This window comes from Salmo salar, chromosome ssa16, assembly GCF_905237065.1.
Source record: "Salmo salar chromosome ssa16, Ssal_v3.1, whole genome shotgun sequence".
NCBI classification, from domain to species: Eukaryota; Metazoa; Chordata; class Actinopteri; order Salmoniformes; family Salmonidae; genus Salmo; species Salmo salar.
The window spans coordinates 86,936,798-86,956,768 of record NC_059457.1 but is presented as its reverse complement, the minus strand read 5'-3'; the positions used below and the strand labels follow the sequence as shown (position 1 = coordinate 86,956,768).

The window sequence follows — 19,971 nt, the reverse complement described above, 5'->3', positions numbered from 1 at the left end:
GTTAGCTAGCTAGTTAGCAGAGCAGTAGATCAAACATCGTTGTTTTACTTAGGCTAGGTAATTGTTTGTATAGTATGTCAACGTTGGTGTCTATTTCAGACCTTATGGCATTTTTCAAGGATTAGCATAAGAGCACTGGAAGAGGAGAAGACCACTAGAAGTCTGGCCATGTAGAGACGTGCAGCTATAGTAAGCAACAATTTACCGGTTTGGTCAGGCCCAGCATGAGGGATAAAGATTATCCTGTGTCAGTGAGTGTAGCTTTAAGTGAAGTTTGAGCATCTTTGCAATACAATATGTTCTATACAGCTGTCAACATTCTACAAGGAAAGAGCCACATAACTATATAATCATTAACCAGATTACTCCAGATACCGGACTTCGATGAGTGATAACTCAGTTCTAGATTGTTGCCATTGATGACAATGAATCTAAATCTATTGACATTCAGAATTGATTTTGTTTTGACATCCAGCCTGTTTTGTAGTTTAATGACCAGACACAAATCTTCAAAAGGCACTGTATTTATTTATTCAGAGTGGTACATGCATTCACAGTCTTTATCTAGTGTCACGTTCGTCGTAATGATGGTCGGACCAAGGCGCAGCGCAAGTAGCGTTCCACATCTTTTATTAGAAAGTGAAACTTAGCCAAAATACAAAACAAACAATAAATGAATAAACGAACTGTGACTACAGAGATGCTACATGCACTAACTCAAAACATAAACAATATCCCATAACCCACAGGTGGAAAAAATGCTACATAAGTATGATCCCCAATTAGAGACAACGCTAACCAGCTGCCTCTAATTGGGAATCATACAAATCACCAACATAGAAAAATTAACCTAGAACCCCACATAGAAAACATAAACTACAACAACCCCCCAGTCACGCCCTGACCTACTCTACCATAGAAAATAAAAGCTTTCTATGGTCAGGACGTGACATCTAGTTGTGTCTTTGGCATCATTAAAGTGAAGACTGTTATTTTATCAAATCAATTCTCTGTAATTATTAAAACGTGATTAAACTAATAATGTACATGTAGTTAACAAGGAAGTCGGGGCACCAAGGAAAATCTTCAGATTACAAAGTTATAATTTTCCTAATATAACTCTTCAGATATTTTAATATCTAATCAATTAGTCTTCTAATTAATGAATTATTCTTTACCTCACATTAGGTCTCATTCCAAATGTTGTAAATTGTTGGTTATCTGCACGAACCCAGCCTTTACTATGAATCATCCATACATCAATTGTCTTAATCATTTATTTACTAACAAACTAAACAATACAGTAGATATGGAGGAAATGATAGGGGAGGTTCCCTAGTGGGCTAAGCCGATATGACGGCTTGGTGGACAAAGGGAAGTGGGTGTGGACTGAAGAGGGCGGGAAAGACAAAAGGAGTCACTACACAGTTGATATTTATATTAATTGAAATGCTAATCCTTTGCACATGAACACTCACTCATTCGGGAATAATTGCAATCAATATATATTTACGCCCAGTGTGTCGTCGTGATCTCTGCTGGCATCGTCCGTCTGTCTGTTGGAGAGTCAGTTCATCAGTCGCTCTTTTCTGCCTCCCTGAAGGCGTGGTTAAAATGGATACTTCAGAATACTATTCAGAAATGTTTTCATTAAATAGATGTTTCGGCGGTTGTCGGTCTTCGCATCCCAGTTTGACATCATTTCTAGCTGCAGACTAGTAATTCGTATCTAAGATTTGCTCTTATTCTGTTGGGATCGATAGTCTCAGAGTTGAACCATTTCCACCCGTGTAGCCAAGGCTCCATGTGGTATGGTTAGGAATTCAATAACCATTACAACCTTAGCTTATACTGAGGTTTTTGTGGTCTGAAGAGGATTTCCTCAGGAGAGGGTTTTATTCGTAACAGTTGAAATGGGCTGTTCCATGACGCCAGATCATGTCTGTGTTCCAATGACTTGGTTAAACTTTAAAGGGTATACAATTCTCTTTCATTAAAGGTTTAACATCACCTTACATCATTTCACAAATCGTTTCATCTTTACTCATTCATTTTATACAAGAATTAGATGCAAACCCCATAATTGTGAAATGTACATATTCAGAGATATAGTCATGTGTGTTTCCTATCCTCTCTGAGGTCATCAAATGAAACACACTCGTCATACTCGTCCCTTAAGTGTCCACGGACCTTTCCCACCTTCTCACAAGTGGACATTTTGTATCAAATCCTCATTTTGGGAATTTAGGAGTTCGCCATGTGAAATCCTTTGTTCTCTCTAGGTGTCTCTTTCTGCATGGCCAGGGGGAGAGTCTCCTCCAGGTATTTACGACCTGAGATAACAGAACCTGGGTGTTGGAGAGAGAGAGGGGGGGGGCACTAGCTATACCCAAAAAGGGCCACGTCATGACAACCTATAGGAACCTTCCCACTGTATGATTGATGTCAAGTGATAAAATCCCAAGTTATCAATTAAAAGGTCATGGAAAAACCACTTGTCCTGAAAATTACAGTTTATTAAATATTCTACAGCGGTAATGTCATCAATCAAATCAAACTATTTATATGGCACATTTCTTACAACGAATGCATTTCAAGGTGTTCCAAGTCATTCATTGAAAGGCATGTGTCACTTAACATCCTTCCTCTTGGCAGGTCTCTATAGGTGACCAGGGGGTTCTCTCTACCACATGTGAATGCCACCGTGGAGCTCATCAGTGGAGCCATGCAGCCTATTTTGGTGGTTCACAATATCGTCCGTACGGATGCCAGCCGTGCCCAACCAGGTGCAGTCAGTGGAGGACCTGTACCCGGCCGAAGACTACAACCCTCTGTCCCGAGAGCCCACAGAGGAGGATCATCAGAGGGTAAGGAACAGTCTCTGGGGCAGGTTCAGTGGAAGGAAATGTCTTCTTAAACCTGAGCCAGAACAATCGATACCCTCCACGTCATCCCTGTCTGTACCGGACATTGTTAAAACAAGGGCACCTGGGGCATGCAGTCATCCTGGCTGGCATGGCGCTGTCGGTGGAGCAGCAGGAGGCTAAACGGCAGGCAACAGTTGGACAGCACACCAACAGGCACACCATGAGGAGGGAGGTTGACGGACAGCAATTATGGAGCTGTGGTTAGGACCAAAGGTGTTACTCCGTCACTGCTAAAAACAGTCCTCAGATCAGTCGTTGAATGGGGTGTTGTCTGATAATGAAGAGGAGGGCATCAAGGCATTCAAATGGCTACAGGGATGGATGTGCAGGAGTCAGGGTTTTGGGTCACAGGGTCTGGGTGCCTCACCAGATGGCCTGGTGGGCACCACAGCAATGTCTTTATGGTGCAAAGGACCTTACCCATTGAATAGGAAGGATTTCAACTTCACTGAAAAATGTGAATGTTCTATCATCAAGTGAGAACATTTAGTTTCCCTGGCTGATATGGTTGCTACTTAGAAATACTAGAACAATACATTAATAGATTACATTCACTGCTATAAAATCAGTCTCCAATTTAAATCACAGTTTACATAGACCCACCGTGGACCTTTGACAAATAAATCTGTGTGAAAAGTCTTTCCACGGTCTGTTTTGTCAACGAACTCAATGTATTCCAAACACTGGTGGTATTAGATGATCCTAATAAGTGATGTAGCCTAGTAAACGATGCCCTCCTCTGGTATGTTCTATTGAACTGTATGGGACTCGTTGTTTCCCTGCTTACTACTCAAAGATATTTCACTGATTAAGTCAAAGATGAAATTAACTTCAATGCACTGGTCTCAAATGTATTAGCATAACTAGGCTACACAGAACCAAGGCTGATCCATTGTAAAATGAGAGGCTTTATTATATTAAAACGTGTCCAACGTGCCTAGCTCTGCCCACTGGGGCGTGGCTTACGGAACACTCTCTGAAATAAACGCTCTTATCACCTTATTCCAACAGATCGAGTTCTCACCACACCCGTGGTTCAAAAACGTGGAGTCATGTTTCTGTCAAGCCGCTTTGTTGACAACTCTAACCATCTCGCGATGTGCCTTTGAACGGGGTAATGTAGTAGGTACCAGGGACATCCAGCCAACTTGACACAACTACATTTACATTACATTTAAGTCATTTAGCAGACGCTCTTATCCAGAGCGACTTACAAATTGGTGCATTCACCTTATGATATCCAGTGGAACAACCACTTTACAATAGTGCATCTAAATCTTTTAAGGGGGGGGTTAGAAGGATTACTTTATCCTATCCTAGGTATTCCTTAAAGAGGTGGGGTTTCAGGTGTCTCCGGAAGGTGGTGATTGACTCCGCTGTCCTGGCGTCGTGAGGGAGCTTGTTCCACCATTGGGGTGCCAGAGCAGCGAACAGTTTTGACTGGGCTGAGCGGGAACTGTGCTTCCTCAGAGGTAGGGGGGCCAGCAGGCCAGAGGTGGATGAACGCAGTGCCCTTGTTTGGGTGTAGGGCCTGATCAGAGCCTGAAGGTATGGAGGTGCCGTTCCCCTCACAGCTCCGTAGGCAATCACCATGGTCTTGTAGCGGATGCGAGCTTCAACTGGAAGCCAGTGGAGAGAGCGGAGGAGCGGGGTGACGTGAGAGAACTTGGGAAGGTTGAACACCAGACGGGCTGCGGCGTTCTGGATGAGTTGTAGGGGTTTAATGGCACAGGCAGGGAGCCCAGCCAACAGCGAGTTGCAGTAATCCAGACGGGAGATGACAAGTGCCTGGATTAGGACCTGCGGCGCTTCCTGTGTGAGGCAGGGTCGTACTCTGCGAATGTTGTAGAGCATGAACCTACAGGATCGGGTCACCGCCTTGATGTTAGTGGAGAACGACAGGGTGTTGTCCAGGATCACGCCAAGGTTCTTAGCACTCTGGGAGGAGGACACAAGGGAGTTGTCAACCGTGATGGCGAGATCATGGAACGGGCAGTCCTTCCCTGGGAGGAAGAGCAGCTCCGTCTTGAGGAGGTTCAGCTTGAGGTGGTGATCCGTCATCCACACTGATATGTCTGACAGACATGCAGAGATGCGATTCGCCGCCTGGTTATCAGAAGGGGTAAAGGAGAAGATTAATTGTGTGTCGTCTGCATAGCAATGATAGGAGAGACCATGTGAGGATATGACAGAGCCAAGTGACTTGGTGTATAGCGAGAATAGGAGAGGGCCTAGAACAGAGCCCTGGGGGACACCAGTGGTGAGAGCGCATGGTGCGGAGACAGATTCTCGCCACGCCACCTGGTAGAAGCGACCTGTCAGGTAGGACGCAATCCAAGCGTGGGCCGCGCCGGAGATGCCCAACTCGGAGAGGGTGGAGAGGAGGATCTGATGGTTCACAGTATCAAAGGCAGCAGATAGGTCTAGAAGGATGAGAGCAGAGGAGAGAGAGTTAGCTTTAGCAGTGCGGAGAGCCTCTAATACACAGAGAAACCTAGGAAGCATAGGAGTCAACATGGGTCAGCATCCCTGTGGAACGCTTTCGACACCTTATAGAGTCCATGTCCCGACGAATTGAGGCTGTTCTGAGGGCAAAAAGGTGCAACTGAATATTAGGAAGATGTCGTTAATATTAAATACCTGTTATGCTGATGACATAACATAAACACTACCATGGATACCTGCTATGCTGACAACATAACATAAACACTACCATGGATACCTGCTATGCTGACAACATAACATAAACACTACCATGGATACCTGCTATGCTGACAACATAACATAAACACTACCATGGATACCTGCTATGCTGACGACATAACATAAACACTACCATGGATACCTGCTATGCTGACGACATAACATAAACACTACCATGGATACCTGCTATGCTGACGACATAACATAAACACTACCATGGATACCTGCTATGCTGACAACATAACAAACACTACCATGGATACCTGCTATGCTGACAACATAACATAAACACTACCATGGATACCTGCTATGCTGACAACATAACATAAACACTACCATGGATACCTGCTATGCTGACAACATAACATAAACACTACCATGGATACCTGCTATGCTGACGACATAACATAAACACTACCATGGATACCTGCTATGCTGACGACATAACATAAACACTACCATGGATACCTGCTATGCTGACGACATAACATAAACACTACCATGGATACCTGCTATGCTGACAACATAACATAAACACTACCATGGATACCTGCTATGCTGACAACATAACATAAACACTACCATGGATACCTGCTATGCTGACAACATAACATAAACACTACCATGGATACCTGCTATGCTGACAACATAACATAAACACTACCATGGATACCTGCTATGCTGACAACATAACATAAACACTACCATGGATACCTGCTATGCTGACAACATAACATAAACACTACCATGGATACCTGCTATGCTGACAACATAACATAAACACTACCATGGATACCTGCTATGCTCATGAGGAAACATTATAATCATTACCATAGCCACAGGAAGTAGAGGTGCTGGGCTCCAGTCACAATCAGGAACCAGTAACTGTAGTAGTGATGGGTTGTTCGTGAACGAGTCGACTCTAAGAACCGGCTCTTGTAGGTGAACGTTGGGAGCCGGCTCGCATATCAGAAGAGCCAAATCTATTTATAAAAATATAAAAAAATGAAGATATGAATAATCAAAAGATTTAAATGAATAGAATTAACTAATTCAAAGAATGAACAATTTTTTTTACAATAATATAGTCCTAAATGCTCAAGCACACACACATTCGTTCTGAAAGATCTGCAGATCCTCTGAGCTGGTGGAAGAACAAGGCCTCTGTAGGTCCCTTGTGGCTCAGTTGGTAGAGCATGGTGTTTGCAACACCAGGGTTGTGGGTTTGATTCCCACGGGGGACCAGTACGGGAAAAAGAATGTATGAAATGTATGCATTCACTACTGTAAGTCACTCTGGATAAGAGTGTCTGCTAAATGACTAAAATGTAAATGTCTACCCACGGCTTACTAAAGTCATGACAGGGAGACTGCATAGTGGCCACATCCGTTACCTCTGAGAGGGTCTTCTTGAAAACGGGACAAATAATTAGAGAGAAGAAACCGCATCAGCCCCTTGAAAGTGAGGCAGCTTGCATTTCTGAATGCAAATCTCTCATAAAAGCAAAATCTGGTCAGCATTGCTGTGTGCTGCTGGTTATAACATGGCAATAAAGAGGAGAGAGAAAAGAGGGACCAGTTTAATGTTTTAAGTGGGATGCTGCAGTTTTGCAAATTGTTATTTTTCTTTGACATGGCGCAATATTATGCTGTTCAGATTGTATTAGATTTATATGCACTTTGTTTAAATACATTAAAAAGTTATACTTTAAATGCAAATGTTTAATAGCATTCTTTTGAATAACAAACCAATGCATTTTTACATTGTGGTTAAGGTAGAGTATGATTTCATTAAATCATTTAAATTAGAATTGTTTTAACACCAATCATAGTCAAACTATCGCAAACTGTTTGGCTTGAAAAAATACAAAACATACTTTTTTTAAAGAGCTGTTTGGGAGCCAAAAGAGCCGGCTCACTGAAAAGAGCCGGAATGCCCATCACGAGACTGTAGGTTTGGACTCAGTGTGGATGGAAAGAAGCAGGCTGGGTTTGTTCTCACTGTCAACCTGGAAACTCTGGATAGGATCCCAGTCCTAAATAGAAGTCTGAGATCAACTTATTTATCCTCCCCTGTGGATGCCACACCCCCTCCCATTGTGACTGTGTGTATGAACAAATTTTGAACAATGGCTTCCTAAAATGCTGTGGTGCTGACTAACACAATAGGAAAGGTTGTGGTAGATGTGGGCCATCACAGGTGAGTTCGCAGCTCTTCCACTCTGAACAATGAGGCATGGAAAGGGTAACACAAGCTTCCTTTCTGGTTCCATTCCCCAATAGTAAGTGGGTCATACTTGAATTGTGGTATTAATATTGTCCCTGGACGTTGGCACCCTAGAAAACACATTACAATTATACATTGACAAAATAAATGTTATTTTATTTAACTTTTATTTAAATATGAAAACATTTCCTTTATACTGCAAAACAGTATTTGTATGCATTGTAGAACATACTGGGGGCTAGCTAATTGGCATGTAGAGGTGTAGTGACATGTATTGAGTAGATAGATACATAGACATTTATATTAGTTTGAATAACATCAAGTAAACAAAAACATTGCATTGTCTGTATAGATAACCCAAAGTTTGACCAGCAAATTCATGTAGAATATTTATTTTTAATTAGCACATCAATTAAGTTCAAAGCAGACATCCAAATACATTCATAAATGACGAAAATAATAAATCTATTTAAGACAATTTAATAAACATGTTTATCGTTTCAAAGTATGTATATCACCAAACAAAAGTAGCTTAGTAGTAAAAAACAAAAAACAACCAAACTAAATGGTGAGAACTGATCATCACATCATCTCTATCTGATACATTCCGGAATACATTACGTTCCGGAACTCCAATTTGAGCAGCAGCAGCTGAAAAATGAGCTCCTACAAATATTGAAATTTACATGGTTTTTAGAGTGAAGTACATCGGAAAAAAGCAAAAGAAAACTGCAAGACTGAATAGGAGAAAAAACAAGCAACAAACAAAGAAGATAGGCTTTTGAAAAATAACTATTTTTCATAAAATTGTAGTTATTTTAGCAAGCTGAATTGTTTACCAGTTGCTAAGCAGTTGCTAGGGACTCTTTTGGAAGAAGCTAGCTAGCTAACGAAGAACAACAAAGAATATCTAGTTAACAGAAGAAAAGAAAGAGAAAATCAGGACAGAAGAAAAAGGATATCAAAGTGAAACAGTTCTCTAAAGACACAGGAGACAATAATACAAGAAACAACACTTCTGTAGCTTGTCAACTATGTGTCTGTCTATCCCTGTTCTCTCCTCTCTGCACAGGCCATACAAACGCTTCACACCGCGTGGCCGCTGCCACTCTAACCTGGTGGTCCCAGCGCGCACGACCCACGTGGAGTTCCAGGTCTCCGGCAGCCTCTGGAACTGCCGGTCTGCAGCCAACAAGGCTGAGTTCATCTCAGCCTATGCTACCCTCCAGTCCCTAGACTTCCTGGCGCTGACGGAAACATGGATTACCACAGATAACACTGCTACTCCTACTGCTCTCTCTTCGTCTGCCCACGTGTTCTCGCATACCCCTAGAGCATTGAGCCAGCGGGGTGGTGGCACTGGAATCCTCATCTCTCCCAAGTGGACATTCTCTCTTTCTCCCCTGACCCATCTGTCTATCTCCTCATTTGAATTCCATGCTGTCACAGTTACCAGCCCTTTCAAGCTTAACATCCTTATCATTTATCGCCCTCCAGGTTCCCTTGGAGAGTTCATCAATGAGCTTGACGCCTTGATAAGTTCCTTTCCTGAGGATGGCTCACCTCTCACAGTTCTGGGTGACTTTAACCTCCCCACGTCTACCTTTGACTCATTCCTCTCTGCCTCCTTCTTTCCACTCCTCTCCTCTTTTGACCTCACCCTCTCACCTTCCCCCCCTACTCACAAGGCAGGCAATACGCTTGACCTCATCTTTACTAGATGCTGTTCTTCCACTAATCTCATTGCAACTCCCCTCCAAATCTCCGACCACTACCTTGTATCCTTTTCCCTCTTGCTCTCATCCAACACTTCTCACTCTGCCCCTACTCGGATGGTATTGCGCCGTCCCAACCTTCGCTCTCTCTCTCCCGCTACTCTCTCCTCTTCCATCCTATCATCTCTTCCCTCTGCTCAAACCTTCTCCAACCTATCTCCTGATTCTGCCTCCTCAACCCTCCTCTCCTCCCTTTCTGCATCCTTTGATTTTCTCTGTCCCCTATCCTCCAGGCCGGCTCGGTCCTCCCCTCCTGCTCCGTGGCTCGACGACTCACTACGAGCTCACAGAACAAGGCTCCGGGCAGCCGAGCGGAAATGGAGGAAAACTCGCCTCCCTGCGGACCTGGCATCCTTTCACTCACTCCTCTCTACATTCTCCTCTTCTGTCTCTGCTGCTAAAGCCACTTTCTACCACTCTAAATTCCCTAGGAAGCTCTTTGCTACCTTCTCCTCCCTCCTGAATCCTCCTCCCCCCCCCCCCCCCCTCCTCCCTCTCTGCGGATGACTTCGTCAACCATTTTGAAAAGAAGGTTGACGATATCCGATCCTCGTTTGCTAAGTCAAACGACACCGCTGGTCCTGCTCACACTGCCCTACCCTGTGCTTTGACCTCTTTCTCCCCTCTCTCTCCAGATGAAATCTCGCGTCTTGTGACGGCCGGCCGCCCAACAACCTGCCCACTTGACCCTATACCCTCCTCTCTTCTCCAGACCATTTCCGGAGACCTTCTCCCCTTCCTCACCTCGCTCATCAACTCATCCTTGACCGCTGGCTACGTCCCTTCCGTCTTCAAGAGAGCGAGAGTTGCACCCCTTCTGAAAAAACCTACACTCGATCCCTCCGATGTCAACAACTACAGACCAGTATCCCTTCTTTCTTTTCTCTCCAAAACTCTTGAACGTGCCGTCCTTGGCCAGCTCTCCTGCTATCTCTCTCAGAATGACCTTCTTGATCCTAATCAGTCAGGTTTCAAGACTGGGCATTCAACTGAGACTGCTCTTCTCTGTGTCACGGAGGCTCTCCGCACTGCTAAAGCTAACTCTCTCTCCTCTGCTCTCATCCTTCTAGACCTATCTGCTGCCTTTGTATACTGTGAACCATCAGATCCTCCTCTCCACCCTCTCCGAGTTGGGCATCTCCGGCGCGGCCCACGCTTGGATTGCGTCCTACCTGACAGGTCGCTCCTACCAGGTGGCGTGGCGAGAATCTGTCTCCTGGTGTCCCCCAGGGCTCTGTTCTAGGCCCTCTCCTATTCTCGCTATACACCAAGTCACTTGGCTCTGTCATATCCTCACATGGTCTCTCCTATCATTGCTATGCAGACGACACACAATTAATCTTCTCCTTTCCCCCTTCTGATAACCAGGCGGCGAATCGCATCTCTGCATGTCTGTCAGACATATCAGTGTGGATGACGGATCACCAGCTCAAGCTGAACCTCGGCAAGACGGAGCTGCTCTTCCTCCCGGGGAAGGACTGCCCCTTCCATGATCTCGCCATCACGGTTGACAACTCCCTTGTGTCCTCCTCCCAGAGTGCTAAGAACCTTGGCGTGATCCTGGACAACACCCTGTCGTTCTCCACTAACATCAAGGCGGTGACCCGATCCTGTAGGTTCATGCTCTACAACATTCGCAGAGTACGACCCTGCCTCACACAGGAAGCGGCGCAGGTCCTAATCCAGGCACTTGTCATCTCCCGTCTGGATTACTGCAACTCGCTGTTGGCTGGGCTCCCTGCCTGTGCCATTAAACCCCTACAACTCATCCAGAACGCCGCAGCCCGTCTGGTGTTCAACCTTCCCAAGTTCTCTCACGTCACCCCGCTCCTCCGCTCTCTCCACTGGCTTCCAGTTGAAGCTCGCATCCGCTACAAGACCATGGTGATTGCCTACGGAGCTGTGAAGGGAACGGCACCTCCATACCTTCAGGCTCTGATCAGGCCCTACACCCAAACAAGGGCACTGCGTTCATCCACCACTGGCCTGCTGGCCCCCTACCTCTGAGGAAGCACAGTTCCCGCTCAGCCCAGTCAAAACTGTTTGCTGCTCTGGCACCCCAATGGTGGAACAAGCTCCCTCACGACGCCAGGACAGCGGAGTCAATCACCACCTTCCGGAGACACCTGAAACCCCACCTCTTTAAGGACTACCTAGGATAGGATAAAGTAATCCTTCTAACCCCCCCCTTAAAATATTTAGATGCACTATTGTAAAGTGGTTGTTCCACTGGATATCATAAGGTGAATGCACCATTTTGTAAGTCGCACTGGATAAGAGCGTCTGCTAAATGACTTAAATGTAAATGTAATACATGTTGTGTCTACTAACTCATTCCCACAGAAAACTGATCATCACTTCATCTCTATCTGATACATGTTGTATCTACTAACTCATTCCCACAGAAAACTGATCATCACATCATCTCTATCTGATACATGTTGTGTCTACTAACTCATTCCCACAGAAAACTGATCATCACATCATCTCTATCTGATACATGTTGTGTCTACTAACTCATTCCCACAGAAAACTGATCATCACATCATCTCTATCTGATACATGTTGTGTCTACTAACTCATTCCCACAGAGAACTGATCATCACACCATCTCTATCTGATACATGTTGTGTCTACTAGCTCATTCCCACAGAAAACTGATCATCACATCATCTCTATCTGATACATGTTGTGTCTACTAACTCATTCCCACAGAACACTGATCATCACATCATCTCTATCTGATACATGTTGTGTCTACTAACTCATTCCCACAGAGTAGCACACAGTCAACAATCAGACTACATTGTTTCAACGTAAGAAGCCTCGCAGGATATTCAACCCTAAGGGCAAATCCAAGGTACTCTCAATATCTTTAGAGTAAAAGCTAACAAAACACAACAAAAAACTGACAAGGTGCTCACTGATCAGTAAATTAACGAGAAGCTAACATTCTATAACATGCCCTTTCCTCTGCACAGTTCTCTTACAGTGAGAAACAATAAGATCCCAATAGTGTTTTACTCTTTCTTAAATGTTATCAAATTCACTGTTACAACTTCCTTTATGAGATGAGAAGGAAGTGATGGTGACTTTAATCGTAGCTTGTCTGAGAGAACTGATGAGGCTTCTCTCCTGTATGTATACATTGGTGTGTTGTTAAGCTGCTCTGATCAGAAAAACTATTTCCACAATCAGAGCAGAAGTAAGGCTTCTCTCCTGCATGTATACGCTGGTGACATTTTAAGGTATCCAATCGGGTGAAACTATTCCCACAATCAGAGCAGAAGTGAGACTTTGTCAATATGTATTCGCTGGTGACATTTTAACTTTTCCAATTGTGAGAAACTCTTTCCATAGTCCGAGCAGAAGTAAGGCTTCTCTCCTATGTGTGTTCTTTGATGAACTGTCAGACATTGTGATGTTGTGAATCTCTTCCCACAGTCAGAGCAGAAGTAAGGCTTCACTCCTGTGTGTGTTCTCTGATGAACTTTTAACTCAGTTGATGTTTTGAAGCACTTACCGCAGTCAGAGCAGGAGAATGGCTTCTCTCTGTGTATTAGTTGGTGACTTTTTAACTTATCCAATCGGGAGAAACTCTTCCCACAGTCAGAGCAGGAGTAAGGCTTCTCTCCAGTGTGAACTCTCTGATGAATTGTCAGAGCTTGTGATGTTGTGAATCTCTTCCCACAGTCAGAACAGAAGTAAGGTTTCACTCCTGTGTGTGTTCTCTGATGAACTTTTACCTCAGTTGATGTTTTGAAGCATTTACCACAGTCAGAGCAGGAGAATGGCTTCTCTCTGTGTATTAGTTGGTGACTTTTTAACTTATCCAATCGGGAGAAACTCTTCCCACAGTCAGAGCAGGAGAACGGCTTCTCTCCAGTGTGCGCTCTCTGATGAATTGTCAGACATTGTGATGTTGTGAATCTCTTCCCACAGTCAGAGCAGAAGTAAGGCTTCACTCCTGTGTGTGTTCTCTGATGAACTTTTAACTCAGTTGATGTTTTGAAGCATTTACCACAGTCAGAGCAGGAGTAAGGCTTCTCTCCTGTGTGTGTTCTCTGATGAACTGTTACATCAGATGTTGTGGTGAAGCATTTTCCGCAGTTAGAGCAAGAGTATGGCTTCACTCCTGTATGTACACGTTCATGTACTTTTAAGGTATCCAATCGGGAGAAACTCTTTCCACAGGCATAGCAGAAGTAAGGCTTCTCTCCTGTGTGTGTTCTCTGATGAACTTTTACCTCAGTTGATGTTTTGAAGCATTTACCACAGTCAGAACAGAAGTAAGGCTTCTCTCCTGTGTGTGTCCTCTGATGAACTGTTAGATCAGATGTTGTGGTGAAGCATTTTCCGCAGTCAGAGCAAGAGTATGGCTTCACTCCTGTATGTACACGTTCATGGACTTTTAAGGTATCCAATCGGGAGAAACTCTTTCCACAGGCAGAGCAGAAGTAAGGCTTCTCTCCTGTGTGTGTTCTCTGATGAACTTTTACCTCAGTTGATGTTTTGAAGCATTTACCACAGTCAGAGCAGGAGAATGGCTTCTCTCTGTGTATTAGTTGGTGACTTTTTAACTTATCCAATAGGGAGAAACTCTTCCCACAGTCAGAGCAGGAGTAAGGCTTCTCTCCAGTGTGCACTCTCTGATGAATTGTCAGAGCTTGTGATGTTGTGAAGCTCTTCTCACAGTCAGTACAGGAATTCAGATTCTCTCCTGTGTGTATTTTTAGGTGTATTTTTAGCTTTGATAGAAATGGGAAAATCTCACAATGTGGGAGGTGGTGAGAACTCTTAGCTCTGTGATCTTCCTGCTGTTGCTCTCTGGATGTAGAGAATGTCTCAACATGGTCTCCTGTGTGAACAACATCAGAAGAACCAGTCAGTGAGATATACATATGACTTCATATACAGTGCATTTAGAAAGTATTCACACCCCTTGATTTTTTCTAAATTTTGTTATGTTTCAGCCTGAATTTAAAATTGATTAAATTGAGTCATTGGCCTACACACAATATCACACACATACAAGGGCATGGATTAGAGGTCGACCGATTAATCGGAATGGCCGATTAATTAGGGCCGATTTCAAGTTTTCATAACAATCGGACATCGGTATTTTTGGACACCGATTTGGCTAATTATTAGTATTATTTTTTTACACCTTTATTTAACTAGGCAAGTCAGTTAAGAACACATTCTTATTTTCAATGACGGCCTAGGAACGGTGGGTTAACTGCCTTGTTCAGGGGCAGAACCACAGATGTTTACCTTGTCAGCTCGGGGATTCAATCTTGCAACCTTACGGTTAACTAGTCCAATGCTCTAAACACCTGCCTTACATTGCACTCCACGAGGAGCCTGCCTTTTACGCGAATGCAGTAAGAAGCCAAGGTAAGTTGCTAGCTAGCATTAAACTTATCTTATAAAAAACAATCAATCAATCATAATCACTAGTTAACTACACATGGTTGACGATATTACTAGTTTATCTAGCGTGTCCTGCGTTGCATATAATCGATGCGGTGCGCAATTGTGAAAAAGGACTGTCATTGCTCCAACGTGTACCTAACCATAAACATCAATGCCTTTCTTAAAATCAATACACAAGTATACATTTTTAAACCTGCATATTTAGTTAACCTCTATGGTGCACTCCATCAACAGCAGGTGCATTTCAAGAGCGGCAAATTTGAATCCAAATAAATGTCAAAATTCAAATTTTTCAAACATACAACTATTTTACACCCTTTGAAAGATAAACATCTCCTTAATCTAACCACGTTTTACGATTTCAAAAAGGTTTTACGGCGAAAGCATAAATTTAGAGTATGTTAGGACAGTACATTTACAAGAGTTGTGTGTAATGTTTTGTCAAGTCAAAGACAGGGTCACCAAAACCATAAAACCAGCTAAAATGATGCACTAACCTTTTACAATCTCCATCAGATGACACTCCTAGGACATTATGTTAGACAATGCATGCATTTTTAGTTCTATCAAGTTCATATTTATATCCAAAAACAGCGTTTTACTATGGCATTGATGTTGAGGAAATCGTTTCCCTCCAATAACCGGCAGTCAAGTCAGCGTCACAAATTAAATAATTAAAATTAGAAAACATTGGTAAAATATTATATTGTCATTTAAAGAATTATAGATTTACATCTCTTGAACGCAATCAACTTGCCAGATTTAAAAATAACCTTACTGGGAAATCACACTTTGCAATAATCTGAGCACTGCGCCCAGAGAAATACGCGTTGCGATACAGACTAGACGTCATGTTGGGGAGATCTAAAATCGAAAATACTATGTAAATAATCCATTACCTTTGATTCTCTTCATCAGATGTCACTTCCAGGTATCACAGGTCCATAACGAATGTAGTTTTGTTCAAAAAAGCTCATCATTTATGTCCAAAAATCTCCGTCTTGTTAGCACATGATCTAAGCCAGCCGGACTTCTCGTCATGAACGAGGGGAAAAAATATATTTACGTTCGTTCAAACATGTCAAACGTTGTATAGCATAAATCATTAGGGCCTTTTTAACCAGAACATGAATAATATTCAAGGTGGACGAATGCATACTCTTTTATAACGTATTGGAACGAGGGTACCCAACATGAACTTCTCGCGCCAGGTGTCTAATGGGACATCATCGTTCCATGGCTCTTGTTCGGTCAGATCTCCCTCCAGAAGACTCAAAACACTTTGTAAAGGCTGGTGACATCTAGTGGAAGCAATAGGAAGTGCCAAAATATTCCTCAGCCCCTGTGTTTTTCAATGGGATAGGTTTAAAGGCAATACAACACATCAGGTATCCACTTCCTGTCAGAAAATGTCTCAGGGTTTTGCCTGCCAAATGAGTTCTGTTATACTCACAGACACCATTCAAACAGTTTTAGAAAATTTAGGGTGTTTTCTATCCATATGTAATAAGTATATGCATATTCTAGTTACTGGGTAGGAGTGGTAACCAGATTAAATCGGGTATGTTTTTTTATCCAGCCGTGTCAATACTGCCCCCTAGCCCTAACAGGTTAACAAAAGCGCATTTGCGAAAAAAGCACAATCGTTGCACGACTGTACCTAACCATAAACATCAATGCCTTTCTTAAAATCAATACACAGAAGTATATATTTTTAAACCTGCATATTTAGCTAAAAGAAATCCAGGTTAGCAGGCAATATTTTTTGACTCTGTTAATCACCACATCCTCATCGGCAGACTCAGTAGCCTTGGTTTCTCAAACGATTGCGTCGCCTGGTTCACCAACTACTTCTCTGACAGAGTTCAGTGTGTCAAATCGGAGGGCCTACTGTCTGGACCTCTGGCAGTCTCTATGGGGGTACCACAGGGTTCAATTCTTGGGCCAACTCTTTTCTCTGTATACATAAATGATGTCGCTCTTGCTGCTGGTGAATCTCTGATCCACCTCTACGCAGACGACACCATTCTGTACACTTCTGGCCCTTCTTTGGACACTGTGTTAACAACCCTCCAGACGAGCTTCAATGCCATTCAACTCTCCTTCCGTGGTCTCCAACTGCTCCTAAACACAAGTAAAACTAAATGCATGCTCTTCAACCGATCGCTGCCTGCACCTGCCCGCCTGTCCAGCATCACTTCTCTGGACGGTTCTAACTTAGAATTTGTGGACAACTACAAATACCTAGGTGTCTGGTTAGACTGTAAACTCTCCTTCCAGACTCACATTAATCATCTCCAATCCAAAGTGAAATCTCGAATTGGCTTCCTATTTCGCAACAAAGCATCCTTCACTCATGCTGCCAAACATACCCTCGTAAAACTGACCATCCTACCAATCCTCGACTTCGGCGATGTCATTTACAAAATAGCTTCCAATACCCTACTCAACAAGCTGGATGCAGTCTATCACAGTGCCATCCGTTTTGTCACCAAAGCCCCATATACTACCCACCACTGCGACCTGTACGCTCTCGTTGGCTGGCCTTCGCTTCATAATCGTCGCCAAACACATTCGCTCCAGGTCATCTACAAGACCCTGCTAGGTAAAGTCCCCCCTTATCTCCGCTCACTGGTCACCATAGCAGCACCCACCTGTAGCACGCGCTCCAGCAGGTATATCTCTCTGGTCACCCCTAAAGCCAACTCCTCCTTTGGTCGTCTCTCCTTCCAGTTCTCTGCTGCCAATGACTGGAACGAACTACAAAAATCTCTGAAACTGGAAACACTTATCTCCCTCACTAGCTTTAAGCACCAGCTGTCAGAGCAGCTCACAGATCACTGCACCTGTACATAGCCCATCTATAATTTAGCCCAAACTACTACCTCTTCCCCTACTGTATTTATTTATTTTGCTCCTTTACACCATATTATTTATATTTTATCTTTGAACTTTCTTCAAACTACAAATCTACCATTCCAGTGTTTTTCTTGCTATACTTTATTTACTTTGCCACCATGGCATTTTTTGCCTTTACCTCCCTTATCTCACATCATTTGCTCACATTGTATATAGTCTTATTTCTTTTTTTTCTACTGCATCATTGATTGTATGTTGCTTTATTCCATGTGTAACTCTGTGTTTTTGTATGTTGTCGAACTGCTTTGCTTTATCTTGGCCAGGTCGCAATTGTAAATGAGAACTTGTTCTCAACTTGCCTACCTGGTTAAATAAAGGTGAAATAAAAATTTTTAAAAAAAAATAACCAGGGGAAATTGTGTCACTTCTCTTGCGTTCATTGCACGCAGAGTCAGGGTATATACAACAGTTTGGGCCGCCTGGCTTGTTGCGAACTAATTTGCCAGAATTTTACATAATTATGACATAACATTGAAGGTTGTGCAATGTAACAGGAATATTTAGACTTATGGATGCCACCCTTTAGATAAAATATGGAACAGTTCTGTATTTCACTGAAAGAATAAAAGTTTTGTTTTTGAGATGATAGTTTCCGGATTCGACCATATTAATGACCTAAGGCTCGTATTTCTGTGTGTTATTATGTTATAATTAAGTCTATGATTTGATAGAGCAGTCTGACTGAGTGATGATGGTAGGCACCAGCAGGCTCGTAAGCATTCATTCAAACAGCACTTTCGTGCGTTTTGCCAGCAGCTTTTCGCAATGCTTGAAGCATTGCGCTGTTTATGACTTCAAGCCTATCAACTCCCGAGATTAGGCTGGTGTAACCGATGTGAAATGGCTAGCTAGTTAGCGGGGTGCGCGCTAATAGCGTTTCAAATGTCACTCGCTCTGAGACTTGGAGAATTTGTTCCCCTTGCTCTGCATGGGTAACGCTGCTTCGAGGGTGGCTGTTGTTGATGTGTTCCTGGTTCGAGCCCAGGTAGGAGCAAGGAGAGGGACAGAAGCTATACTGTTACACTGGCAATACTAAACTGCCTACAAGAACATCCAATAGTCAAAGGTATATGAAATACAAATTGTATAGAGAGAAATAGTCCTATAATTCCTATAATAACTACAACCTAAAACTTCTTACCTGGGAATATTGAAGACTCATGTTAAAATGAACCACCAGCATTCATATGTTCTCATGTTCTGAGCAAGGAACTTAACCTATTATGGCTAGGGGGCAGTATTTTCACGGCTGGATAAAAAACGTACCCGATTTAATCTGGTTACTACTCCTGCCCAGTAGCTAGAATATGCATATAATTATTGGCTTTGGATAGAAAACACTCCAAAGTTTCTAAAACTGTTTGAATGGTGTCTGTGAATATAACAGAACTCAAATGGCAGGTCAAAACCTGAGAGATTCCTTTACAGGAAGTGGCCTGTCTGACCATTTCTTGAACTTCTTTGCCATCTCTATCTTTTACAAAGGATCTCTGCTCTAACGTGACACTTCCTACGTCTTCCATGGGCGCTCAGAGCCCGGGAAAAACCTGAATGTCGTCATCCCAGCCCAAGGCTGAAACACATTATCGCCTTTCTCAAGTGGCCGATCAAGGGACTGTGGGCTTAGGCGCGTGCCCTGGCCGCCCCCGTCTTTGTGATTTTTCCTCTGTTTGCCGAAAAGGAGATTCCCGGTCGGAATATTATCGCTTTTTACGAGATAAATTGCATAAAAATTGATTTTAAACAGCGGTTGACATGCTTCAAGTAGGGTAATGGAATATTTAGAATTTTTTTGTCACGAATTGCGCCATGCGCGCGACCCTGATTTACCATTTCGGATAGTGTCTGGGACGCATCGAACAAAACGCCGCTATTCGGATATAACGATGGATTATTTTGGACCAAACCAACATTTGTTATTGAAGTAGCAGTCCTGGGAGTGCATTCTGACGAAGACAACAAAAGGTAATCAAACTTTTATAAT

The 19,971-nt window shown here is 43.2% G+C and overlaps 1 protein-coding gene across 6 annotated transcripts in view; it reads right to left on the bottom strand.

The window, feature by feature from the left end:
* The window catches only part of LOC106598090 (zinc finger protein OZF-like), a 139,892-nt gene that overhangs the window by 106,055 nt on the left and 13,866 nt on the right, over positions 1 to 19,971 (bottom strand). Inside the window, exons 4-6 of one of the 6 annotated variants that reach the window (XM_045696756.1) lie at positions 14,407 to 14,490; positions 6,462 to 6,613; positions 5,279 to 5,350 (exon numbers count right to left, since the gene is read on the bottom strand). The exons of 2 other annotated variants lie outside the window; for them this stretch is intronic. In XM_045696756.1, the coding sequence (XP_045552712.1) occupies positions 5,324 to 5,350; positions 6,462 to 6,613; positions 14,407 to 14,490 (263 nt within the window). In that variant the 3' untranslated portion in view covers positions 5,279 to 5,323. Of the gene's footprint in view, positions 1 to 5,278; positions 5,351 to 6,461; positions 6,614 to 12,192; positions 14,491 to 19,971 lie in introns of those variants that run through there. 3 more of the 6 variants (XM_045696753.1, XM_045696757.1, XM_045696752.1) reach the window with 3 other exon arrangements.